Below are 27525 nucleotides of genomic sequence, written 5' to 3'. Positions count from 1 at the left end.
AGCAAGTACGCTTCTGTTGGCCTTACTTTTCCAGTTCTGTTTGAGATGTTAATGGGTAGACCTGTAATTTACAACAAAGGCACAGGTAAAGAAGGCAAGAATAAATTGGCCTGGAGGGTGCTTACCTGTTCCTTTCTCATTTTCAGTACTCCTTTTATTTCATATGGTGCCAATCTTTCTTACCAGGAACATTTCTTTGCTTTTTAAATCATCGTGAAGGTTGAACTAGCAGCCTAGAGACCTGCTGCCCACTCATGAAAAATTCAGAGACACGGCCTGTTTCTGTAGGACTGTGACTTGTCAGACACGGAAGCAGTTATTCCTTCTTTTAGCAGTGTTTGCTCTATTTGACTTATCATTATAACATTATTACTCAAGAGAGCATATTTTTGGTTTCCCTATAGTAAATTTGGTGGATTTTGCTATAAGGGCTCAGCTATGTATTGCACGCAGAGAAAGATACCCTTTCTGTCCCAAAAGCTTAGTGTTTATAGTCACCAGGTCTGACACTTTGTGACCTTTGATAAATCTAACATCTTATGATCAGGCACCATAAACGCCTGAATTGCCCAACCGTAACAGCCAAGGATGGCCGTCAGTTAACGGCATTCTCAGCGTACGATCTGCAGATTAAGGACATTAAAAGGGCAAAGTCTCAACGCTGTGGCATGTTCTTCACCACGGGCAGCACGTTTTATGGCCTGTAAGCAGATTTCAGCATCCATCTCCGACTGCCCTCACCACAAAGATTTGGGCAAAGCGGGAGCTCTTCACAGAGCAGCGCTTGGGGGCTGACAGCACCTCTGTGAGTTTTCTGCCACTCATTCCCGCTCTCTAACGCACCGCTCGCTGCTACACGCGTAAACAAACAGCCGAGCGGCTCTAACTCCGGCCATCCCATTAGTTATGCCGAGGAAATGTCCCCCTGTCCCGCTACTCCCAGCACCGAGCTCCCCCCTCAGTTCCCTCAGGCGCTCCCTGAGGCGCCGCTCGGGGCTCGCAGCGCGCATGCGCACGGCAGGAGGAGGAGGAGGAGGAGGAGGAGGAGGGGGGCGGGGGCGGGCGTTGCGCGACGCTCTCGCGAGAGGGGCGGGGCGCGGGGCGCGGGGCGGGGCGGGGCGGGGCGGGGCGGGGCGCGGCCGCATGTCCCAGCGCGGGGGCCCGGCCGGGCGGCACGTGGGGCACCGGGGGGTGCGGGGGCCGCCGGGACGGGCACCGGCAGCGGCACCGGGGCGGCTGCGGGACCGGCACCGGGAGGGGCAGCGCCGTCCGTCCGTAAGTAAGTACCGTGCGGCGGAGAGCGGCGGGGCCCCGCTGTCAGCCGGGCCGGGCGGGGGGCTCGGGGCGCTGCCGGTGCCGTTCCCGTTCCCGTTCCCCCCCCCCGGGCCGCCCTCAGGCCGCAGCGGCTTCGCCCAAGGTCAGCGCCGCCGCGCACGGGCCCCGCCGCGCCGCCCCGGCGCCGAGGTCACGGCGGGGCCCGCCCGGGGCCCGGCCCCGGCCCCGCTCCTCCCGTGGGGGCAGGCGGCGGTGGGGGGGGGGGCTCGGCCCGCACCGTGCCCCCGGGGCCGCCGCCGCTGCGGGTCCCGGGGCCGGGAGGGGAGGAGGGGGGCGGCCGGGCTCGGGGCGCCTCGGCCCGGTTCGGGAGTGCCGCGGCCCCGCTGTCAGCGCTCGGCCCCGGGGCTGCAGCGCTCCGGGCTCGGGTGGTTTCCCCGCTCTCGAGGCGAGGAGGGGCCGAGCCCCGCGGTCCCGGGGCCGGGCCCGGCTTTGGGCGCTCCCCGGGCAGCGCGGCGTGGGGCTGGCAGGCGGCTCGGGGGCATCCCGGCGGCGAGCGCTGCCTGCGGCGGTGGGGAACGGCCCCGAAAGCCGCCCCCCGCCGCCCGTGGTCTGCTGAGCACAAGTGAAGGTCGCGGGGATGGGAGCGGGGGAGGTAATTCGGCCTTCCTGCGCTCCCGGGGTCTCTGCCGCCTGCGGAGGTTGGGGTGGCCGCAGCAGCACCTGCGGGGTGTTATCAGAGGCGCCCTGGACTTTGTCTCGGGTGAAAGGAAACGGCTCGTCGCTGGGGAGAGTAGGCTTGGGAGAAGGTAACTTTAGTTTTCTCCTGTTTGTTTTGTGCCTGTGAATGATCTACCGAGTTACAGCCCGCAGCGTGCGCGCGGCGCAGCCGAGGAGGAGCACATGGCGCTATGGAGAGTGGCACAGCCCCTGGCGAGGGAGGTAGGGCTCAGGTAGGGCTCGTCCTGGTAGCGTGTGCTAGAGCTGTCAGAGCAACGCAGCTCAGCTTGCTGCTCAGCCAGAGTCCCTGGGTGACCAAGTCACTTCACCTCCTCGTTCTTTAATGAGCTTCCCGGGTAAGGGGTGAAATGCTGCACAGGTGGCTGCAGGACTGCTGTACCTGTCAGGGGGTGCTCTCGGAGTACCTGGACTCTTTCAGAACAAGGACAGTGCAGCTTCACTGCGTGGATCTTGATCATACGGTTTAACTCTTGATTCATTGGTTTGCTTGTATGTGTCACCTGGTGCTCTGAAAAAAAAAAAACTAAAGTTTTTTGGTAAGGTAAAGGGAGTAGGAAGCCTGGATGGCTCAAGCTGTGCTTGGAGCTTCCTCGAATCCATCTCTGCATTGTGACACTGGCTGTCCTGGTACTGCTCGGCTGGCACTTCATCTGACACCTTGTTTCCTGTGTTTCATTGAGCTCTTGAAGGACTTCTGAAAGCTCTCATGAAATGTCAGTGTTGGGGGATTCAGGCAGGTGACTCTCATCATGGTTGTACAGTTCCTTGTATAGCAGGGCTACGGATGGTTTGCTGTCAGACATAAAAACAATGGCTACTATTGCAGGATCTGCATGGGATGGTGCTGCAGGAACACATGTTTTTACGTTCTGATAGGTGCTGCTTATTTAGGTGTGTTCTCCTTAGTTGTGCCAAGTTCAGCCACCTGTTTGAGAAACCAGATTCCTCCTTAAAGCTCTCTAGAGAGGCTTTGGGATACTTGCATTGAAAACCTCCCTCTCTTTCATCAGCTGCCTAGAAAGCCTTGGCTTTTCCGTAGCCATTCCCTGGTGCCTGAAATTAGACAGCAGGAATTCCCCTCACCACCCACAGTGTAAGGTGGAGGTACCTGTGGTTCAGACCCACCCGGGTACGCAGGTGCCTGGCTCCTGCAGATTCTCCTGGGAGTGGGCTGTGATGGGAGTTTGTGTGCTGAGGTCTGAGCCAAAGCTGCTCAGAGCCAGCAGCAGTTGCCTTGCTGTGTTGAGACTCCTGTGTTCATTTTGAAAACATTGCAGGCTGACTCGGGGTGTATTTGGGAGCAAGCGTGTTTTTGCAATAGTAGAGTTATCTGAAGAGCGTAGTGCTTTAAAGCAACATACCCCTCTTATCTCTGACTCTCATCTTTCATGTGTGCTTAACTGATGTGAAAAAATGATTTAAGATATTTCTGGTGTCCAAGGGGACTGTAGTAAGCTAGGGTTGGTAGCCCCGCATGCCCTTAGTAACATCTAGAAGTCATTAAAAACCATTAATTACTTCTAATTGTGTAGTGTTTCTAATGACTAGCCTCCTTAAAATCCTGACTTCTAACTACAGTGCTCCTCTGGAACGCTTTGCACAAATGGCTGGCTGGTGAAGTTACTCACTTGGGGCAGCCACCTTGAGATGCTTGCAAGAAGCTGTTCATTTGCAGGTGCTTTGCTTCCTGAAAATTAAGGCCATTAAGTTTGCTCCTTACAGGAATTGTAGAAGGTGTTATATTTTCATGTCACTCATGGCTTTTGCAGACAATCTCTTCAGCTGTTTTATTACTGCCCACTGCACAGATTGTTCAATATTTCTGCTGATGCATCTTGTGCCCTAGGTGGAAACAGACTGAATTTACAGCCCCAGTACATTACTCATAGCAGAGTTGAATACTTCATGAAAGATCATTTTAAAATCGTTCTTTATTTTACAAATCACTGCTTGTAGACCTTGAAGAGGTCCTGGGGAAAACTGCCTTTGACCTCTACTGCCACCTGGCAATGAGGATGAGAAACTTACCATGTGCTCTAGCTGGTTTTGAACTCCCTGTGTATAAATAGCAGCAGTTCCTAGCAAAAGCTCATGATCTGCATGTGCCTCTCGTATTGGGGGCTTTAGCTTTGTGTGGGGATAAATCAGTGAATGGGAAGCTTCAAGTTTCTGAAACAAGGATTGGAGAGGGAGAGAGAAATCTCCTCATAAAACTCAGGCATGTGATTCTGCAGTTCTCCCCTTCTGCCTTCTGTAATCAGGAGCATCCTTTGTGAGCTTGGCTTTGTGTTCTGCCTTCTGCTGAAATGTGAGGTTAGAAGAGTTCTGTGGTGTCTAGGGGGGCAGAAACACAAACACCAATTCTCTAAAATGTTTCAGGTTGAATGGAGTGTAGTGTCCTGTTCAGCTGGTAAAAAGGACGGGCTGCTGGCTGGCAGGAGTACCTGTTCCTTGTTTCCTCCAGCTCTGGGTGATTATAGGAAGGTCACTTGGCCTACCTTCACTTTGTTCTTTAAAAGCGGGCTGCCAAAGCCAAGGGAAGGATGCAGCCTTCAATCTTAGGGGAAAGCCGTTTTGTGTATGGGAACAGCCCCTAGGTAGTTCGGGTGAGGGCTTGTAAGTGCTACTGTAATACAGATCAAAGTGAAGCCTGGCTCTCTCTGATTAGGTCTGAAGTATGTTGTGTAACTTCTTGTGTGCATTAACAAGCTTGCTACAAGTTATCTTCCTGCTTGTTCAGTCTAAATATCTGAGTGAAGCCTTTGCTGTTCCCTCCTGATGTAGATGAATATAGTGCTTTTTTCACAAACATTCAAAATCCTTCCTCTCTGTGCACTCCTGTGGTTTACTTGCAGCAAGCTAGGCACGAGGCTTCTAACCAAATAACACCACTTTTTGCTTTTCTGTTTTAGCCCAGCTTTTGTTTTGAGAAGCTGCTTGTCAAGGTCTCGTTGCTGTGTGCAGTAAGCTTTCTAGTGAGCCGGCTGGATGCTGTTCCCCAGATACCTGTTTGGTCTCAGCGCTGCCTCTTCGCGCTGTCTCCTACAGCCGTATCAGTGCCTTGTGATGTAAACCTCACCGCTCTGTCTCCTTGAAAACTCAGGTCTGTTTTTTTTGTTGTGTGCAGAGCATATTGGAAGCATTTGGCTCATTTAGTTTCTGCTCCTAGGTGTTATGCATGCCTGTTCCTTGGAAATCAGTATAGATGCCAGGCATTTTACCTTAACTGGTTGCTTGAATTTTCATTTATAAGCTGCACCTGTAGTGGGCATTCGTGTTGTCCTTAGAAAGGGCTGCATTTGTTTCACTGATAGAGAAGCAGATGCAAAATCCAAAAGTATCAGATGCAATTCTTCAGAAGTTCCAGAAAATAACTTGTTTTATTCTCCAAGCTGGGTGAACATGCAGAAAGAGTGAAAGATAAAACTTGGATTTATGGAAGATGTTCATGATGTGGCAGTAGATCATGAAGATAATAAAAGCTGCTTTGCCTGTCCTGCAGACGACTCATTCTCTTCAGCATTTTATGAAAAATGCTTCAGAAAGAGTTGAATGTAGACTGGTAGGTGTGTCGGGGAGGAAAGAAACTACATTTGGAAAGGACCCCACAAAACCCCTGCCTGGTAACGTGGGAGATGCAGTAAGGACAGGGCCAAGCCAGAGCAGCCATGCTGACTGCTGCTTATCTCTGCACACCAGACAGGTCCCAGTGGGCTCCAGGCAGGTGAGGAGGAAGCTGTTCTTGTGTGTGTCAGCTGGCTGGGGGTCTCTGAAGGTACGGGGTATGGAAAGCAATGCCTGAAGCCTCAGCCTCTTGGCTGCAAGAAGTGCTGCTCGTTGCCCAGTCAGGGATATCTGTGCACGGAGTGGGTTGGGCTGAATCCGAGGACTTTTCTCTGCTGTTTAAAGCAGGCTGATAATGGAAAGGTTATGTGGTCTCTAGCCAACATGCTAAACTTTTTCTGGTTAGCTCAAAGCAATAGGACATTTGGTCTGGATCTGTGTCTGGAGCAGACTCAAAGTGGCAGACTTTACCCAATTTTGAGGAATAGCCAGGATTGAGGTGGTAATAGTAAAACAGTGCAGGCACTGTTTGTGAAGTTCACTTCTGTGTCTGAGACATCTTCCTGACAAAGCAGTGAAAAAATTGATCTTGCCTTTCTCTGTGAAAGAGATGGATTCACTGGGACACACTAGCTTGGCTGAGGAAACTATAAATAATGAAACGATTGGAGCAGAAAGGTAATAAGATATAAAGTGAAGTAAGGAGCTTGATAATCTGATAGGGTTAATGTTAATTACTAAGTGTAACCTGTGGCTTATTGCATAGCAGGTGTGATCAGCTCAGGGCCTTGCATTAATCCATGCAGCAGTGCAGGTGGCAAGGGTTGCTGGTGTTTGCTGTTCACATATGTATGAGCTTCTTGGTGATTTCCAATACACCTGCAAAAAAAAACCCTACAGTTTGGCTAGACTGATAGTTTTATTGTAAACCTCTGCTTGTGAGAGTGTAAATACAAACTTCTCTGAGACCTGTTTTGGCTTAGAAATATTGCTGCTTGAGCTGAGGAGCTCTGCTGGTCCGGTACTTCTTAGTCCCTGTTTCCATGCACTTTTCTCCCACTGTAAAATGAAATATTAATAAAGCCTGGGCTGTCAGCATAGCAGCTTCAGCTGTGAAGGAGGGGAGTGAGCTGTTGTAGGAACATCAGTGAAGCTGATTACACTGAAAGCAATTTTTATCTTAGAGATAAAAGACAGCCTGGTGTTTGTGGTGTTTCTTGTTCCAGTGCTCTAGTTTAGGTCTACAGCAACCAGCTTTTTCAGGCTTTTGCTTGTCATGATTTATCCCTCTGCAAATAGGACTGCTGGTTCCTTAATACTGTAAGGTTGTAGGGTGGCTTCATTAATAGTTTTCCATCACAGAGGAGATGGCTTCATGAGCTGTGTAACCAATGTTAACTAGGCTGTAAAAAGAAGGTATTGCTTAAGGAGTATCTCTTGCTGTTCTTGTCTCCCAGTGCTGGTGTTTGAGGCAGGAATTGCTGCAGAACTCTTCACTTTAATTAAGTAAAGAGAAAGTCACCTGTTATTTCTTTTTAAGTAAGTACCATCCAGTTTGAGATCTTGCTTGCCTGGCTCCTACCTGTCTTTGGCTGTTTGTTGCTACTGAGTCATGTCTCCTGAGCTCTCACCTCTGGGTGATGTTTGTTCCGACGGGTGCACCAGGCTGTCCTAGGAGGAAGTGGTGGGAAAGGCAGGAATCTGAAATGCCACAAATTCCTGCGGCTGCCTGATACCACAGAGACCACGAGTGGGTGATGATGCAAGGGCTGGCAGCCAGGTGATGCGGCAGGTCGCTGTGACTTCACGGGCCTGTGCTGTGAGGTCGGTGTTGGTTCTGGCACCCTTCAATCCCCTGTTTGAACCTGCAGCCTCCCACCCACGGAGGTTCCCGGGGACCTGGCAGAGGCAGGAGGTCCCCGCAGCGCAGGCTCACCACCTGTGTCTTTCTACAGAAGCTGCAGTTTGGGTGGTGGCTGTCTTGTGGCAGTTCAGTGCAGTGTTGAAAATGGGACCTATGCTAAGTATAGGTGAAGTAAGTTTTTCTGTGGCTGGTCCTGTGTGGTAGTTTCCTTTACCTAAATCTTACTGGTAGGGATTCCAGTTCTTTAGGTTTTTGTCAGCTCTTGTTCATATGCCTCCTATAAGGCAGAGCACTTGCTCCTGGTTATTTTTAGCATGGAAAATTTTAAGAGCTCACGTGGTCCCATGTAGTTGAACTGTGCCAGCCTTGTCCAGTTCTCTTTCACCCAGATAGTATTTATTTCCCGAGTGCTGTATCGCTAACCATAGGGCTTGCAGGGAGGCGTCCTGGCCTTGCTCTCGAAGCCACATTTCCAATTTAGCTGCCTGCTTGCTCGCTCTGCGATCCGTCAGGCCGGTATTTAATTCCAGCCTTGGCTCGCCCTGCCGGCGGGGTCTGGAGCGTAACCTCTGCGGTGCCGGGCCAGGGAGACACGGGGGAGGCCGGGAGCAGCGGCGCGGGAGGGCACGTCCCTGCGGGGCTCGGTCCCTGCAGCTTGTGTGTGTTTCTCCCCCATGGGGCCTCGCAGCAGCTTTCCCCCAGAACAACCCTCCTTGTGCCCTGAAAATCAGCTGCAGCAGCAGCCTGCTGAGCTCCCCTCTCAGGCCGTAAGGATGAGTTATCTGGCTTCTCTGTGAGGCTCATGCTGCGAACATTTCTGGCCTTATAAGGATGTGCATGCTGAAGGATTGCTTGTCCTGGCTAGAGAAACAAGGTGGCTTAAAACTGCTCTGGGACCCTAATGTGAACAAGCTGACTGTCCTCAGACTTTTCTTAAGGTAGGCGAGCGTGTGTCCATTCTTGTCCTCATCTCACTGTCTTTACCAGCAGTTCTCCATAAATCAAGTCAGAATGCAGCTTTGAGGAGCCGGCTGCCCCCTCCTTTCCCCTCACTGTCCCAGTCCCATCCTGACCTACCGAGGGGATTATTTAGCTGCTTGGAGAAGTCTCGTGTCCTGGCTGCAGCTGTGTGGCTCTGCCTTGAAGTAAGGTGTGACATTTAGGCCGGATTCCTGAGATGCCAGAAGGAAGTGGAAGTGGCTGGTGGTGCTGGCCGAGCGTGTACAGTGTGCGAGCTCAGCGCTGGTTCGGCTCTATTTTTGGTGCCGGACCGCATGGGGCCCTGTGTCCTGGGGAATGGCACCAGGGCGTCAGTGCTTCACGTTGGCTCTGGTGTCTGCACACTGATTGTCCCTGGTCCCAGACCCTGGGGTTGTTGTGCTTCCCCCGCAGGCTGCTCCTGCCCCAGGAGCACGAAGGCCGGCGGGCCGGGCTCCCTGCGGTCTGGCAGTGCTGGAGGCCATGTGACTTGACAAGCTGCCATTTTGTGCGCTGCTGCTGGCAGGAGAGCCCCAGGCGTTCTTCCCTGCATGCCTAAATGATCCCGTTGCCCCTGCACGCCTGAACTGGCTGTCAGACTAGCAATGGGGAGGGGGTTCTGTCACTCCGGAACGTGTTGGGCAGTGGGCTTCAGGGGCTTTCTCACAGAGGAGGCAGAAGAGAAGTCGGTGCTGTATCCTGCAAGCTTTCTGGCACCGTTCAGTCAAGCAGGTTAAAAATCAGCCATCTTCTAGGCATCACATCAAAAGCCACATTACAGCCAGCCTGCCAAAACCAGGCCGGCAGAGCCTTCCTGTCACACTTGCTTCGGGAGCTGCCTGTGGGTGCTGGCTGCTGCCTAGCCAGGCCAACACACTGCGATGTCTGCTGGCATCGCGTGCGGAACCGCCGCCTCACATCCCGGCCTAGCTGATGGAAGGATGTGGACTTCCCATTTGGCACGGTCGCTGATAGTGTAATGCAGCTCTTGCTGAAACTAGCTAAATTAAAACCAAGAAATTAAAGGAGCTCCACAAGGAGCAGTCAGCTAAACCACCAATCCCCACTGCTTTAAATATTGCAGAAGAGGGAAGGTCTTATCTTAAATGATAACAGTGCTCAAAAGAACGCTTGGAACTGTTTTGTCTGCCAGGCTTGGGACAGGCCTGTCCCTCTGTGGGGCATCCTGCTACCGTCTCCTGTGCTACAGTGCTGTGTGGGACTATTGTTTGTGCAGTTGGTGCAACTAAATAGGGAATCGGATAATAATGGGGCTGTCTGTTTAATCAGGGAAGCTTGCTGGGAATGGGCTTATGTGATGGGCTTTAATTTGAGTTTGTGGTATGCCTGAGAGACAGCTTGTGGGGTGATTCTGCATTAATTACAAACTTAAGTGGACAGCAGATGAGTGCTAGCAGTGGCTCACAATGTGCCATTGTACTGCAGAGGATAAACGTGAACCTTTTGTCTTAGCAGTGTGCAGACTTCACCCTTTCTAATTACCAAGTTCAAATTAAAAAAATGAAACACTAAATCCAAATTATTGTACAGGTTTGTATTACTTTTCCCCTCACTGTCAAATCTGTTTGAGGAAGCATTCAGAAGCTGCCATTAACCAAAAGCTTATCTTCAGACCTGACTGTATAAAGCCAGCTGGAAGTATCTCATGTGAAAGATGTTGATAGGACTGTCCAATGAATGCAGGCTCCAACTGCCTGCACAGAACAGCATTGATAACTCATTCATGATGTACTAGAGATGTTACAGGATTTCTTAAATTGTCTGTAGCTACCTTCTGACTTGGGATTGAGCAAGAAACTTTCTAGTCATGATTTTGGATATTCATTATTTACTTGTCTCACTGCCGAGTCCTAACAACTGAGATGAGGAGGTGAGGCTGGCATCCAAACTAGCTCAGATAAAGTTGTTTGCTCCTGTGGTGGAAAGGTGTGGCTGGAGGAAGAGGTGAAAAATCTGCAGCGAACATTGGATTATTTGAGACCTGGATGCTCAGGTTGAGCTCGAGGGAGGCATGTTTTTGTCACCCAGCTAGAACATGAGGAGCTCCTCATGAAGACTGGGGCCCCGGAGCAGAGATGTATTTGGAAGCTGTGGTCAGAGTACTTGCTCTGATAACAAGTCTCTTCCGGTGGAGACAGACTAAGCATAGTTGACAGACTAACTTGATTGTCTTCTTTTGTCTAAGAAATATTATGCTTTTAGAAAAGAACTAGATAATACTCTTTTTCCAGTGGGTGGTTCCCACTTCTATGACTTCGCTATCTCCTGAAAACAATCTTTATTTTTGCTGCTTACTGGCAAAAGTCGAGGCCTGTTTGGAGAAAAGTCTGTTGTATGTAAGCATCGTCAGGCACATTGTGTTTTGCTTTAATTCCTGCTCAGGGAAAATGTAAACTGTAAGCACTCTGCAGCAAGGCTGTTCAGGGGACGTGGGTAAGTGTTTAGCTGTGTTCCAGCTGCAGGCTTTCCTTAAGGAAAGGCATGTCAGCACTGCCTCGTGTAGCTCGGTGAGGCTTGTAAATGGAGGAGCATGACTGTGATGCGAGTGCCAACAGCATCCAGGCAGGGAAGGGTTTGCAAGTGCTCTACAGTAAGAGAGGCAGCTTTCACCTCTTGAAAGTCAGATGAGTAACAGCTGCCAGCCTAGTAAATTTAGTGTAGACCAAACTTTGGAGCTGCATGCTGAAGTAGTGTCTCTATCGAGACTGCTTTTCCTAGACTAATGTCACTGTTACAAGGCTGTTATGTGTATTTCCCATCCTTACCACTCTTGGAAACAGCTTGCTGTGGGCTGTCCTTCGAGTCTACAGGGCGGTGCAGTGTGTCTGCAGCTCCAGTCCTGGCTGGCTGACAGTCTGCTGGCTGGCTGGTGAGTTGAGGTGCACAGAGCTCTCTTGCCTTTTGGGAGGGGCAGAGTTTGCAGTAGGATTATCAAAAGCAGGGGTCTGAGGTCAAACCTCGGTCCTCAGAGTGCAGAAAAAGCCTCCTTTATCTGCAGTGGCACTGGAAGTGGAGCAGCCCAGGGTGCCCAAGCAGTGTGCACACTCCTGCAGGTCCCGTGCCATAACCTGTTGGGAATGCTGAAGTGCCTTGTGCTGCTGGGCAGGGAGCACTTCCAGCTGGGCCTAGAAGCAGGAAAGCACTGGAGCAGGCAGGGCTGTGAAGGGAGCTGACACGGCCTCACATCTCTGACAAACCCTGTCGTGGTCCCTTCTCAGCAGCCTGTCTTCAGGGAGCGGCAGGGACCTGGGGCGCAAATGCCCTGACCCAGCTGAGAACAGGCAGTGCACGAGCCACTGGAATGACCTAGACACTCACTAATTTGGTGGAATTGATTCATAATGATGTCTGTCTTTATCCAAGCAGCATGCTAATGCAAAGAAGAGGCAAAGCATAGTGTGCCATCTTGCTTTCTGGTCTATTTATAGACATGAAAGCATGCTCCTAAGTTGTTTTGGTGCCTGAAAAAGCCACAGAACCCTTTTTAAGAAAAGGCTGAAACTGCAATTAAGAGATTCTCTTCAGCATGTTAGAAGTGTGCCCGCGTCCTGGATTCTGGTCGTAGCATAAACTCAACTCCCTGGCGGCGAGCAGCGCTGGAGGAGGATGTGGTGCGTCGGGGCCCGGAGGGCTGCGTGCTCGGAAAGTGCAACCCCGGTCTCACACCATTCCCTGGCTTTGTGCTCGAAACGTGATTAGAAGGAGCCATCGCTGAAGCAGTCAGGGTGCGTTCCTTCACTGGCACTCCCTGTGTGGATAGGTGCTCCCGAAATTCCCAGCATCTTTGCAAAGCATGTGCAGCAGGCTGAGGCTCCCAAGTTGTGTTTGGGAGCACAGCATCACCTGCTGAATATTAAGAGGTCCTTGTTGCTGGGAGTTCAGTCATTCAAAGGCAGGAGATTATTCATCTATCAGTACTTGTCTGAAATTGGCATGAAACCTGCACATCGTGAGTGATGTCCTTTGCTGGAGTAGTCCTGACTAAATTATCTCTTTTTGCCTGTCCATTAGTGATGGTATGACGGCTGTCACTTCGGTAGTATAAGCAAGCTTCAAGGTCATCCTGCTGCCCCCCGTAATGCGCTGCACCAGGAGCTGTGTGCTTTTGCAAGCTGTTGGCAGCTTAAACCCAGCCACAGTTCCCGTGGTGTTAAAGGCACTTGGAGTTGCTTTGCTTGATTTTCCTCTAATGCGTTGTGAAATTGAAGTAACTGAAATAACACTTCACTAAGCAGACTGCAAGTCGTGCTTCTCTCCTGGAAAAACTGAACCTCGGTCCTCTGTCATTTGGGGCTCTTCACAAAGCTTCACAAAAGAGGTATTGGGATCCTTTTAATGTGGATGGCAGAGGTTTGCTGGGGCAGGCGCCGCTGCCTTCTACCAGCACCTTTCACTGCAGCTCCCACCTGCTGACTTACAAGTCACAGAAGGCCTGGGGGCCTCTTGCCTCATGGGGGTGGTGTTGGCATTTTGAAACACCAGTGCACCCGATGCAGAACGGCCTGGCAAGCTGAAGACACGGCCTCAGGTGTGCTCCAATGTAAGCTGCTCTGTGTAAGTAACCTGAAACTGGTTTCTCAGATGGATGTTTCTTCCTGGCCTGGTTTGAATTCTAATGTGTGAGTTCTTCTCCCCTCTGGAGTTCCTGGCTTTTGGCTCATGCACCTACTGCCGCGGCTGTCCGACAGCCCTACAAGTGCCCAGCTCTTTCACTTACCTCCTGGCTCAGTGACTGACTGCGCTTGTATTTCTGACTCTAAAAGCTGCTGTTAGATGTTTTTTTTTGTGGCTGTTTCAGAACACACCTTAACTAGCCAGGCATTTTATGTGCTTCTCAGGGCCTGGGTAGCGATGTCTGCAAGCACAAGGATGTTCCTCCAGTCCTTGGCGTGCTGCTGTCTTTGTAGCTATCTTAAACTGCAGGCCTTCCCATGTTATATCAGTCCATGTAGCCGCATAAAAGCTTGTAAATCTTGTCCCTCATCTGTCACTAAACCGTTGAGATCAGCTTTCATACATGTCCTGGGCATCTGTGCACAGGAGCTGGTCCTGCAGAGCCTCCTGTTGCTGGTATCCACTGGCATCTTTCCGCAACAGGGCAGAGTAACTCTCTCTTGTCCGTGTTGTCCAATGTGGTCATATCCAGCTGGTCTTGTGACACCCCTTGGCTTGGGGGTTCGTTTTTCCAGGGGAGGTAACTTGCCTTTCTTAGCACTGTGACTTGATTTACTGCTGCGGCGCTCCCTTTATATAGCTATGTTCTTTTACCAGAAACCAAGCGGCAGGCAGATGGGCGCGTTGACACTGATCTTACTGCCCATCTGCTTAGCTTGCAAATCCATTGATTACTGTATGGCATGGAGGGGCATGCGAGTTCTGACTGGACTTAACGTCCCTTGGTCTTCAATGTACACCCATCCTGTGGTGGTAATGGCTAGGTGGGGAAGCAGGAATTTTTTCTGATAGTGGTGTTGGTTTTCCATTGGAAAGTACGAGGTCTTTTAGAGGGACTTCTGGTTATTGGGAGACACTCGCTTCATGAAGCTGCAGGCACTCTGTTTGGAAATGCCTTCACTGTGTGTGTAAAAAAAAAAAAAAAAAGTGGAGTAGCTGCACACTGCTGTGCTGTACCTACTGAACTGCAGGCTTGAGTCCTGTGCCCACGCACCACCCTCTTGCAACACTGTAGATAAGAAGGTTGCAGAGCAGTTCAGCTTGACCTAGTTGCTGTATTTAAGAGATGAGTGTGTGGTGTCCATCTATGAACTCTTGAGAATGATGTGCCTTTCAGGCAGAGAACCGGGGAGACCTGCGGTGTATCAGCGCTTAGTTTTTGGATGTTTGTGGTGCAGCTGTGCTGTGAGCGCAGCCTGCTGCTGGAGAAGTGTGCAGTGCTGGATGCTGTCCTTGTGTGTAGTACTGACCTGCAAAGGTGAGGCAAGGTGAAGCTGCTTGCCAAGATAAACGTACCGGTGAGAAATGTCCTGATATCCCTACTGCTAGGGAAAGGTCTTGTTCCATTGTTCCACAGCCTGCTGATAGAGCAGAGACGCGAATTTGAAGAGTGGCTGGAAAACAAGCCTGTCCACGCTAACAGAAATAGCTCACGGCGTTTATGAAACTTTAGCCTTCCTGTTACCTTTCATGTGACTATTTTAATACCAGTTTTCTGTTTCCCTTTCTAGGTCTAATTGCTGAGGCTTTGTAAAATGGCTTTGCGCTTTCGCACTTTGTTCCCATACGCCATACCTGGAGTGCTGGCACTTCTTGGCTGCTGGTGGATCTATTCCTATAGAAAAAAGCATCCGAGCAATCATAACAGACAAGTGGTAGCCATTGCAGAAGAGCAGCAGAAAGAACTGCCAGAGAATGATTCATCACCCAAAACAGAAGCACGTGTTGCTCAAAGACTGCCTCTCTCCTCAGAAGAGGAACGCCCAGAGAACGAGACCTCGACCTCCCTGCTGCCGGCAGGGTCGATGACACCCTCTCTTCTGCATCAGTCTCACGAGGGGTTAGACTTCTCACGGGACCTTCCAGCCCCAGCAATAACGACAACTCAGCCCAGCACCGTCAAGGACGACAGTGAAAAACTAGAAATACTAGGATCTCAAGATGAAAGCAGTGTCCCTGCTTGTGTTTCTCTTCCTCTGGTCTCAAAGAGCTCCAAGTGTCACAGCAGTGCTGCAGTCAGCCCTGAACAGGATTCAGGCTCTAGTTCAAACCAAGATCAGCAGCCATCGGCATCCGTGACACTGACGCAGGAGTCTTTGGGAACCACGGAGGAGATCAGCAATGCAGAGCAGTCAGATGATTCTTCATTTAAGCCCCCTAAGGAAAGCCAGATGCCAGAAATTGTGCTATCGGATGCTGGCCGTGTGACAGCCCCTCACTTGGGATTGGAGGAGGAAGCCAATACCCCACAAGCCTTTCTCAATAATGAAGCTGAAGTTGTATCAGGTCACCAGGACTCCGCGATTAGGATGTTACTGGATAGTTCAGAGTCTGCCTGTTCGGAGCAGTCCAGGGAAGAAAAGATGTCTGAGTTGAGTGGCAGTACTGTACCTGTGTGTCAGGAGGACACGCAGCCCAAAGGAGATGAATTAGAAAGAGAGAGGATCGGAGGAGTGAGTCTGGACAAGGAAGAAGTTGAGAAAATTGAGCAAGTAGCAATACAGATCATTTCTAAGGTCATTTTGGCAGCAACTGAGGAAGTGCTGTCTGGTTCTGTAAGTGATGTGTCCAGTCGGATCTGCCAGGCTGCAGCCAGCCGAGTCGAGAGGCCTCTGGAGAGGGCAAGCACTGTTCCTTCTGATCAGGTGCTTGCAGCAGAAGCTGTGGGAGGAGGTGAGAACGCTGCTGCTAAGAGTGCTGCGGTGCTGACATCCACGCAGGTGGAGGAATGTGATCAGCGTGTGACGTGTTCCAGCTGTTTAACACACAGCTGTTTATCCAGCCCTGTTCAGGGAGACACGAAAGAGTGTCAGGTAAAGAACTGTGTGCATGGTGAGTCACAAGGAGTCGATCGGACTCCTGTGGCAAGCCATGGAGGGTCACTGGGAAAGTCACACTTGGTTATGGAGGACTCTGGGTGCAGCATGTGTGCATCTGACGGTGCGACAAGTGCAGAGGACCCGCTGCAGAACACAACACTGTCTGTCACATCAGGCCAGCATTCGGACTTACTGAGCACATCTGCAGCCCAAGACACTTCTGTTGAGCAGAGCTCGGTACCAAGTGAAAAGCCTCCTACCCCGAAGCTCCCTGAAGACAGCAAAGTGCCATACAGTAACGGGATGCTGAAGGAAGACGGGCCAGACCCGCGTCAGGACAGTAACTGGACAGCAGAGATTGATGGAGATCACTCGGGAGGTAAGAGATTTGAAAAACCTCATACAAAAGCGTGGTGAACAAGCACTTGATGTGCTGAATCCCCCTTGCTTCACTACCATGTTCAGATAAATCCTCTTCATGTTTAACTTTTTCCCAGCAGATGAATATTTAAGCCCCCTGTTCAGGTGGGTATAACTACTCTGAGCATCTGCTGTCAGAATTCCCATCTCTGTAGTACCTGGTGTTAGCTCGGTGATGTTCAGCATATTCTGCAACAGGGTGAACGGGCTGGTCCCCATTCAGCACAAACTTATTGCTGAAAGTGAAGCGTGTGCTTGAGCAGCCCAGTGAACTGGAGCGTGTCTGGGCATAGGTCAGGCTGGTGAACACCTTACAGGTTTGAGACGTGCTAATGCAAATTTCTGCTTTGGATCAGGCAGCTTCTAATAAGCATTGGGATCTAATCTCTTCTTGTGTGGGGCCTTCTGGGGTGCTGCTGCATGAACCCAAGAAGTACTCTAATAAATCATGATAAAATCAGTTGATTGCAGACCAATTACCCTGGAGCCTGTTCTCCCTTGGAAGGGTAGGTGCACGCCAAGTAATCTCAACAGGCAGCGATGCTCAAAGAGTTCCTCCATCTGTCTCTATTGTTTTTGCCTTCTAGATCCTGGATGATGTGTGCCTGGCAGAATACAAAGCTGTCTGAGCAAATGTTGACCCATGTGACCTTGGGGATGGATGTTAAAATCCTTTATAGGACCCTGTGGTGCCAACAGCCCTTCATGACAGGATGCCTTTGTAATTGCTGCAAAGTAGTGGGGATCCTGCTTGTTGTAAGACATGGACTGAGTTTGCCAGAAATTAAGGATTAAACCCACAAAGTGTTGTGACTAGTGAGAGTAACTATAGGAAGAAAATAGTTTTGTCTTGCTGTGAATGCTGGTGCGATGGGAATGTGCTGTGCAGCCTGGTGATGACGGGGGCTAAAAGGTCTGTGCTGAGACAGCTGAAGGCTAGGGAGAGGGGATATCACAGGTAAAGTTGCTGATGTGTCTGTGTTGGATAAGAGGTCCTACAGCTGACCTTCACACCCAGCTCTGAGACTCAAATCCTCCTCCTTGTCTAGAAGGGCTGTGGCAAACAGCTGCACTGTTTGCCTTTGACTTTCTAGGCATCTGTGCTGTATTGCTAGCTAAGATGTAGCAAATGTAAAGCAGCTATTGGATTTTTTTTCTTTTTGGTCTTACGTTGGATGGTCTGAATGCCTACAAGGAGGAGATGATCTTCGTGTTCCTGCCTGTCCATCTGGAGGAAGGACCAGTCTTGTGATATGCTGAGCAGGAGGAAGCTGTTTTAGTTCTTCTCCTTCCCAAGTGGAAACCACCTTGATATTGACTGATGGTTTGGGAACAAACCATAGATCAATTCAGGTTCCTTGTTTCCTCAAGCATATGAGAAGTTTGGGCAAGAGGCAAAATATGAGCACAGCTGACACTCTTAATTCCACGTGCAGCCCCTGTTTGGGCAGGAATGGGATGTCAGCATGGTGAGCAGATGAATATTCTGTGCCCCCCTCCTGGTGTGCTGAACTTCTGTGATGAGCCCTGTCTAAGCCATGCAGAAAATGCAAAATATCCTTCTAGAGCAGCAGCTCTGTGCTGATGTTAGAGCTCTCGTTCAGTTGGTAACACTGACTTTTAGTGTCTTGTCTCTCTGCTGTCTAAGGTGTCACTGTTTGAAAGGCTCCTGCTGGAATTGAATTTCCTTCTGTTGCACTCCCAGAGGTGTTCAGGTTTTCCTCTGGGAACAAAAGGAAACTCCTAGTAAACTGCGTGATAGGGCTTGACTCTTACTGAAATACTGCAGCTTGGTACAGGAACGTCGTGCATGAATCCATGGGAAAAGCTCAACCTAACCTTTGTATTAAATGATATATTTTCATGGCCTTGTGTATGGTGGCTGGGTTAATTGTGTGGGTTATCTGAGTGCTGATAGGTGCCTGTGTTTTGTAGGTTCGGATGTAAATAGCATGGATTCTGTGGACAGTGGCTGTGCCCTGGGGAAGACAGCAACTCGCCAGAACTCTAAGCCAGGAGGAGAATCCAGCAAGTCTGACCTCACTATCTGGGAAATCGAGGTTCCAAAGGTAACCAGGCACCAGCCCATCGTGCTTCTCGCCCTGTCCTACATAGTGATCTTCTGGTTCTTGCAGTCTGGTAGTGGCTCAGTGCAATCCCAAGGAGATCAACAAATAAACAAGGATTTAAACGTTTAGCTCCTGTTACAACTCAACAGGAGTGAAGAGGCTATGCACTGCTGTAAAGAAGAGGCATGTAAGGGCTATGCCCAGGGTAACACCGGGCGTTAAACTCATTACTCCCCATTTAGAGAGATTTTTTTTTCCCTGCTACGTAGGAGGGATGTTTCAACTGCCTGTCTAAACTCCTTCTCACAAGCTGAATGCTGATCTGAGCTATTCTATGGAGCTGCTTGCATCTCCATCTTCATAATGAGACTTCTTTTGGGTCATTATAAAGAGAGAGGATGTGTTCTTAGGGCTGTGTTCATCCCTTCTTTCCAACTTTATGCAAAACTGCTCGTGGCTGCCAGACGTGTCATTGCTCTTGCAGTTCTGCTCCTCAGCAGATCTGGATGCTGATGATCAGTAAAGCGAAACTGCATCTCCTGGTAGGATAAATGTGCTGCTGCCTTGAGTGCACCCTGCACAGCTGCCCCAGGGCTATGTAGCCTAATAGACATGATAGATTAGAAAGGGAGTAAACCAGGCTAATTAGCTTGCTTTAAAATTGCTGCAGAATAGTATATATTTCGAATGAAAGATGAATATAGCATGTTTTCCTTCCTTTAACCTTTAAAAGAGAAGTCCAGACTGGGAGAGGATGTGACTTCATTACTGTAGGAAGACAGTAGCATTTACTGGGCCTGATTTTGTTCTGTTTGGGTTTTATGTTCTTCTGCAAGATATAAAGATAAATCTGTTAAAATGAGCTGCACTTACTGATCTGTATCTGCCTTGACTTATCACAGACCAATTGAAGTCTGCACTGGGATGGTGTTACCTTGTGTTCATCCTGCCTGGCTCTGCAGGAACTGGGAATGTGGGTGAAATAAGGCATGGAGAGCGTTGTTATTTGATTTGTATTTCTCTTCCTGACAGTTTTTCTTTTCTCTTCCATGAAGCATTTAGTTGGCCGCTTGATTGGCAAACAAGGGAGGTATGTGAGCTTCTTGAAGCAAACATCTGGTGCCAAAATTTATATCTCAACACTACCTTATTCCCATGACTTCCAAATCTGTCACATTGAAGGTGAGATTTCTCTGTTCAGTCTGATACCTAGCTTGTTGGTTGTAATTAGATGGGCAAGGATTTCAGAACAGTTGTACAGTCTGAGTCTGGTGCTTTATAAAACTTTTCTGCTCACAGACAACGCTGTTACAGTAGAGGTATATGCTGAGCCTAGCACGTGAACCCTCTGTTCTAGAGGTGAGAGTGCAGTGTAGCATCCTCAGCAGCTGTAGTTCATAACAAAAATAAGATCTTTTGTGGGATGACTTCTGGCTTTTAAGGGAGGAGCTATGGGGTGTGTATCAGCAATGGAATCTGATTGTGAAGAATGATAGACTAAATGCAGCTGAAAAAATCTGCCAGTACTGTGAAATAGGTCACCCTGGAGGCTAAAGCTGTTGAAGCTGGGGCCTGAAAGCCTGCATTGCTCGTGTTGATCCAGTCATCAGATTACATGGCCAGTTTATTAAAACTTTTTAAATTGTTGGTGTAGCCCAGAAGGTTTCCTGTAGTGTTCTCTAGCTTCTCATAGGACGTGTGTCCCCAGTATATTTCTGTAACAGATCTTCTACTGGATTTTTGTTTTCCAGGTTCCCAGCATGATGTAGAAAAAGCACTGAGCCTTATTGGCAAGAAGTTCAAAGAGCTAAGTCTCACCAACATCTATGCTCCACCTCCACCATCGCTGACGCTTCATTCCCTCCCTATGACTTCCTGGGTAAGCCTCAGCTTGCTGCCTGCCCTGGTGTCAGGGTGGAAGACTGCTGTTGGTCACTGCCACCATAGCATGCCATGGCCACGTGGCCCTTTACCAGTAACAACATGCTGGTTCAGAGGCTCCCTCAAAACACCTTTGAATCTGTGTGGTTACCTGTTGTCCAGCTTGCGTAACTGCTACAGATGAGATTAGCTGCCTGTTGTTCTGCTACACATAGAATGGAAATAGAACTGGGAGATGTAGCAGAATGTTCTACCAGGCTGGGGTTAATGTCATGTAATTGTGCATCTGGCCTAGTAGGCTTTGTCCTCCAGACTAGAGGTTTGCCTGAGGAAATACCACTTCAGGTTAGAGCTGATTGGGTTGCCTGCCCCTTCTGCTTAGGGGCCACTTGCTGAGAGATCAAAATGTCACACTGCTCTGTTGTCATTACTGACACTGCCCTAAATCTTGAAGCTAGTCTTCTCAAAATGTTTTACTTTCTAATGGTATCTAGTTGCACTTAGAGAAGGCTTTCACATTAGTGTTCCAGAGGAGTTCTCATGCTTCTTGTGCTGTACAGATGCTTAGAAACTCTTTTGCTTGCATTGGACATTTAAAATGTATATAGTAACTGCACATAACTGTCTCCATGGATGTAAAGATGGGCTTTGTTTAGGAGAACTGAGTTTAGTGACATTAAAGGCACTTTAGATATTTTTTTATGCACAATAATGCTCTGTGTTCTATGTAGTTGTCCAAGACAGTGTCTCTATGTCAGGCAGGGGATATTAATTTTAAAATGAGACCTCTGATGAATCTTGGACAGCCCCCACAGAGATTATTTGGTGTTAAAAGCTCTGTGGGTAAGGCAGTTGTACTGTGTTGATAGTGCAATGTGACTTGACCTGCATCATTGCTAATTCTGCTCACTGATCTCTTGGGTAAATAAGTCCTACAGCTGCTCTGTGCTGATAGTCTTCTTGTATACAAGATGGGCCCTTCCCTAAATCTGACTTCCTGTACTACAGCATAGTACTGAGCACACTGAGTACTTCCTGGTCCTGATCCAAAGCAGCCTTTGAAAGTGAATTATCATCATATTAGTGCTTTCCCACTGGTGTCTGTTAGCCTCAGGAGTTGGTGGCGGAACAAGGAGTTGCTCTGAGTGTCTAATGTGACTGAAGCTTGTGTTGTAATAAACACTAATGAGTATTTTTCTCCTCCCTGTGGCAGTTGATGCTCCCAGATGGAGTCACTGTAGAAGTGGTTGTGGCTAACCAAGTCAATGCAGGACACATGTTTCTACAGCAACATACGCACCCCACTTTCCATGTCCTGCGTAGCCTGGACCAGCAGATGTATGTCTGCTATTCTCAACCTGGAATTCCAACCCTGCCAACACCTGTAGAAGGCAAGTAACTTGGCTGCTCACAAGTTGTTTAGTTGAGGCTTCCTCTGAAGTCATACAAAAGGCCAATGCTCCTGGGTTAGGTTTGGGAAGTCTCTCAGTAGATGAGAATATTTCACTTGTCATTTCATGGCTTCTCAAGCTGTTGTCAGGGTACAGATGTTGCTTTACTTTCTTATGCCACTCATCTCTGGAGTGTGTCCCAGGCCACTTAGTTGCATGTTGAAATTCAGTATGAGATCAAATCCATCTCAGTTTCTTTCTAATTAACTTAGTGTCTGGTATGTTTTTGCTAACAATGTAGAACTGCTTCTGAATCTATCGTGCAGCTGTTGGGACGCAGTGTAAAGCAGAAGCTGCATCACATGGAAGGGGTTATTAGCACTCGCTTTCCTGTTGGAGACAGACCTCACTGCTGGTGATCAAAGGCTGGAACAGAGGTGTATACCTGCATAGAACAGCGTCATGTTGGCAGAGACTTAAGACTAAAACCCACCTCTGTCTCACCTGTAGGCCTTATCTGATGGGGGTGTGGGTGGTGCTGAAAGAAGATAAAAGCAGTGGAAGAAGTGCTGTTGATTCTCAGTAGATAACTGCAGTACTGCTAATGTGTGAAGTGCTGATTTCTGGAAGTCTTCTAATGCTGAGCCTCTCCGTGCTCTTGTGCTTTGCAGTTGGTATTATCTGCGCAGCTCCAGGCCTGGATGGGGCATGGTGGCGGGCTCAAGTTGTTGGCTACATCAAAGAGAGCAGCGAAGTGGAGATCAGATACGTGGACTATGGAGGATATGATAGAGTGAAGATTGACACACTCAGACAAATCAGGTCTCTAGCTCCTTTTCTGTAGGCTGAGGCAATATCTGGCTTGAAACTCCATCAGAGGCATCCGTGTTGTTTGAATAGGGTTTTTCACTGCTGAAATGGGAAGTGTTAGAATGACTTGTCCCAGCAGAGGGCGTGGATTTCTTAAGAGCTTACTGTGCTCCTGCAATTTCTCTTCTCCCCTTGAAAAAAAGTCATGCAACTTCTGCCCCTTCAGCATATGGATGCAAAAGGATGCTTTCAGGGGTCCCAAGGGCGTGATTGAGTTAGGAATAAAACTGAAGTTCTGTATGCCTCACCCTCACTGGCTGTCAGAGCTGTATACCAGCCCGTTAAATACTCGATTGCCCTATGAAGAACCCACAGGGGCTTGGGGGGTAAGAAGCACAGCCTGCATTATGAAGGTGATCTTTGGTTGGAGCCCAATCCAATTTGACGTGGTAATCGGACAATTTCTTGCTGTTTAGATTTGTGGAAGAACAGTCTGTTTTGGACTGTCATCAATTTTAAACTGAATTCCTGTTAGTGTAATTAATTAATCAATGTCACCTTAAAGAATACAGAAGTAATTTAAAGGTATGTTCTTAATTTCTTTCTCTTTTAAGGTCTGATTTTGTAACACTACCTTTCCAAGGAGCAGAAGTTTTACTAGACAACGTGGTGCCACTTCCAGGTAATGGAGCTCTTGAGAGCTACTGTTGGCACTCCTCCTGCAGGCTTAAATGAATACCTGCTACATGCAAGCAGTGCTTTGGTCTAAACTTTCTCTCTTCTATTGCAAGTGCAGCCTTTAGGTGACAAGCAAGGATTGGAAGAAATATTTTTCTTCTGAATCAGCTAGTATGGCACAAGCTGTCTGACTCAAGGGGAAGTTCATAAATATCCAGGCTTTTCTCTGCATGAAGAAGAGAATGAATTACTCTCTTAAACAGCAAGCTTGCAGGTCTGGCAGGGTGTAACTAAGCATCTGTAACTACTCTGCCTTCTGCTGTAGAGTAACTGTAAATGCAAACTTGATTTCTAATTTGCTAGACAAATACCTGACATTTTCCTGCTGAAATGCCTGATGTGTACATTCTGTGTTCAAAAGACTGCCCTCTGAGCACTGGAATGTCAGTCACTGCCTAGAAATGTTTTCTATATTTTTGGTTGGTTTCTGTTTCCTGGTTCCTAGTTTCTTGCTGTATTGGTATCTAAAAAATGGCCTTCCTAGGGTGCAGAAGGGGTAAGCTAGGGGTCAGGCTGGGTTTTATTACTGGAGCTTCTGGCTGGCAGGACTTTAGTACAGGCCCTGCCAAGACTGTAGATAGATAGCAAGGTTTAAGCTGCTGCTAGCAGAGATGAGGTGAGTGGTTTACACATTGCCTGAGGCCATCTACCTCCTTCAGTATTTGCAGAGATGTAGGGACTTCACTTGTTGCTGGAGATTATCTCAGGGCAGGGACCACAAAGGTGAAACTTTTATTTTTCAACCATTTAATAGGAAATAAGCAGCTTTCGTCTGAAATAAAAGCACTTATGTCCTGTCTCATCTTCACAGTGTGGATTGTAACTTCATTGTCTGGGACATGAGCTTCCTGCTGCATTGTGTGTGTGGTGTTAGCAGCAGCACCACCATCAGCTGTGCAGGTTGTGAGATTTGGGCTTCCAGTGCTTGCAGAGCATGCATTTGGCATTGGTCAGGTGCCAGCCAGCCTGTGGGACAAATATTTGAGTTTTCTGCATATAGTATTGCACTCAGTGCAAGGTCAGGAAAGTCCTGAGGAGTCCTGAGGTCCCTGACCTTAGTTTATTAAGCTTCAAAATATTAATGGCAGCTCAAAGGCACTGCAGAAGAAGAATACTTTTATTTTTTAAAGCTTCCTAATTCATCAGTCACTTATATTCACATTAACTTGGCTAGTGGCTTTAAAAAGCACTTCATCCTGTCCCCTCAGCAACACAGCAGGCATAATACTTGTGTTCTCCAGCTTAATAGACTGGTTTCAGCAAGTGCCTATAGCAACTGTAGGTGAGGATTCTCTGGCCTAACTTATGTGGAAGGTCAGACGAGATTAGTTTAATAGTGCCTTCTGGCCTTTAAAGGCTGTGAATATCTAATTTGTTTTCTCCTGTTCTTTTCTTTCCAAAGACGAGGATCACTTTTCATCAGAAGCTGATGCCGCTGTTAGTGAGATGACCAGAGGGGCAGCACTACTGGCGCAGGTACATGAGAGCTGTCCAGAAAAGCCTTGTTGATAATTTTACTGCTGCTGTCATTCTTTCTGCCCCTAGCACGCTGTGTGTGTTAATCAGAAACAAAGTGCAGAGCCTGTAAGCCTGGCTGCTGAGCGAGGTTCTTGTTGGGAAGTCTCAGCTGTGAGAACAGACTGAGAACTTCATTGTGAAGCATCACCACTGCTCGGGACTGTGTTGCTCAAAGGGATGCACAAGGAGAGGGGTGAATATTCCCTTTTGTCAGCTGATGTAGACCAGGAGCATGGGTGCCCGAATGGGCTTACAGAGCCCAAAGTGCCTGGCAGATCAAGTATTCACCTGGGCCTGCACTGCTCTGACAACCTTGAATGCCTTCCTAACGCTGATGTACAAGATCTCCCTCTGGCCAGCCAGAGGCCAGAAGCTAAGGTTTCTGGTAGTGTCCCACAGGCTTTCATGTGCATTTCCAGATCTTAATAAAGAGGGCCTTACCTTTTCTGAAGTGTTTCTAATAGTGGCTGTAGATATCCCGGTAAGCTAACTGGGACAAGTGGGAAGCTGGTAGTATTTGTGACAATCCCTTAACTTCCTTTGGTTTAATGCAATTCTCAAATGTATCACTAATTCTAGCAAGGCTACAGAATTGAAGAAATGGGGCAACAAACTTGCCAGCAGAGTGTCTCATCTGCCTGTTGGCAACAGCTACATTTCTTACACCTGCGCCTGAGTTTCAGTACTATCACTGATGCTAGCCTTGCATCTATCATGGAGGAAACCAGAATTGCTGCACGCTAACGTTTTTCTGTTTCCAGGTCACAAATTATGACAATGCAACAGGTCTGCCACTAATACAGTTGTGGAGTATGATGGGAGATGAGGTATGTTGGCGCACTTTTTTCAGTATAGTTCAAGTTTATGGTTGTGCAGACTCAATCCTTGATAAGGAACTTGGTGCTTCTTGCTAGTGGTTTGTTCACCTTTCTTCTTTTTTTCCTCTGCCTTCAGGTGGTGTCGATAAACAGAACTCTGGTGGAAAGAGGATTTGCTCAGTGGGTTGACAACTACTAGCAATGTCCTAGATGCCTCGACAACCTTTTCCTAACAGGGAAAAAAAAATCCTGTTTTGCACTGTTACAATTCGGTTTGGCAACCTCTTACAGGAAGATCTGTTTACACCTGCATACAGAGTTTTGTGGTCCATTGAAACTTGTTTTGCTCAACTGTTACCATTTCACTAGAAACACATACCTCATCTCAGTAAAAGGCAGGGTATTAAAAGCCATAATGAGAGATACTGTAGCTTTAAAGCAAAAAATCCTCCCTGGCCTCTATTCAAAAATTGAATGGAAAAAAACTTGTAGAACCCTGGGGCTTGCTTGAAGTTAGCAAATGCCCCTGAAATATTAACTGTGATTGCATTCTTGTTGAAGATGTATAATACCCCATGAAGCTGATGTCTGCTTTTCCAAAAAGTTACATTGATTGTCCTTCTTTTAACAGGCTCTGCCTGTGAAATTAATGAATGTTATTAAGGAAATTAATATTCAGTAATGGATTTTCTATATCATGCCACTGATGTACACAAACTGCATTCATCTTGTATCTTCTTGATGCCAGGAGGTTGATGAATCGCATTTGTTGCGCTTACTGTGGCACATGTCTCACTGCAGTCATGTTTTTTATGCTTGATATGCTTAACGAAGAAGGCTTCTCTGTGCAGATGCTTGAAGTGCAGGATATGCTACCACTATGATTTTGCTCTTGAAATATGTATTTAAAGAAAAGAACTGATTGCCAAGCCCAATTGTAATTTGTATTTTTCTAGCTGTGCAAGTCTGTAAATATATATAAAAACATTGTAATATTTTGTACAAGAAAAACACTGGAAACAAAGGGAACTTTACAGAAACTTTTTTTTTTCACACCAAAATGTCCTATGTAGGTAGAATTGGTTTGGAGTGCATTAGGGTAGCCAACATATATGGAGCATCCAAATGGGGGAGTGTTTCTGCTCTGCTGTATACAGGATTAGCATTCCCTTAAATTGCTGTCTGGTTTGAATTGTGATCACTGCATTCTTTGCTATGTTACTGTACAGATCTCTTTTTAAAAAAAAAGTAACAATTTGGCATTAATATTGCAGTGGTGTTTTCTCAATTTTTGCTCCTTTTTAGATTTCTATCCCAAACTTAAAATTTTGCTCAAGTAATTTAAGCTGACTTAATACTCTTAAACATATGCCCTCTAATGTATATCATTTTAGATATGTATTGAGCTGGGATTTATGGCTGGCGGAGAAGATACTTGCCAGGAAAATGATGTAGTCAGGCCTCAACCTTTTTCAGGTGGATTCAAGGATGCCTTTACATCCTGTGAGCTAACGCATCAGTACATCATATGTTTGGATAGCTGCCTACAAAAGCATTTGGTCCGATCCCTTCTGATATGGTATGATTATATCCTTTTTTTGAGTTCTCTATTTGGCGCTTATGATTTAATGTTCATGTTTGCAATAATGTCCAATGAAAACTAAATTTGGTAACTCAGTTAAATCTATAAAACATATATCCTTTTGGAATGTTTATTTTCCATTTCAATTAAAGCTCGAATTTTAAGCTGTCTTAATCAACCTGTGATGACTAAGAGCCTTCATTTCCAGACCTCTTGTGATGCAGGGTTGGGAAGGGAGCTTAGTGGGATAAGCAGGTGAGATAAGATCCCAATGGGTTTTCAACAGATACAGAAAGGTCAAGCTTCAGATCTCCTAGAGTTTATTTTACTTCAAACTTTGTGAAGGAGCTGAAAACGGGATTTAA

General features: G+C 47.9%; 1 protein-coding gene across 2 annotated transcripts; it reads left to right on the top strand.

The window, feature by feature from the left end:
• The first annotated feature begins 1155 nt into the window (after positions 1-1155).
• Positions 1156-27338, top strand: AKAP1 (A-kinase anchoring protein 1). 2 transcript variants are annotated; one of them, XM_082776562.1, is made up of 11 exons: positions 1156-1279; positions 14626-16312; positions 18289-18422; positions 19478-19604; positions 20174-20301; positions 21517-21694; positions 22366-22516; positions 23119-23186; positions 24645-24718; positions 25522-25587; positions 25715-27338. In XM_082776562.1, the coding sequence occupies exons 2-11, from the start codon at positions 14650-14652 to the stop codon at positions 25775-25777; spliced, it is 2652 nt and encodes an 883-aa protein (XP_082632688.1). In that variant the 5' UTR covers positions 1156-1279; positions 14626-14649; the 3' UTR covers positions 25778-27338. The 2 variants fall into 2 exon arrangements, with proteins under 2 accessions (XP_082632688.1, XP_082632689.1); XM_082776563.1 differs by lacking the exon at positions 1156-1279 and adding an exon at positions 7873-8379.
• The last annotated feature ends 187 nt before the right edge of the window (positions 27339-27525 follow it).

The sequence above is a fragment of the Aythya marila genome, assembly GCF_965140915.1.
Source record: "Aythya marila genome assembly, chromosome: 20".
In the NCBI taxonomy this organism is placed as follows: domain Eukaryota; kingdom Metazoa; phylum Chordata; class Aves; order Anseriformes; family Anatidae; genus Aythya; species Aythya marila.
The sequence above is the reverse complement of the archived record's forward strand: the minus strand, read 5'-3'. Positions and strand labels throughout refer to the sequence as shown.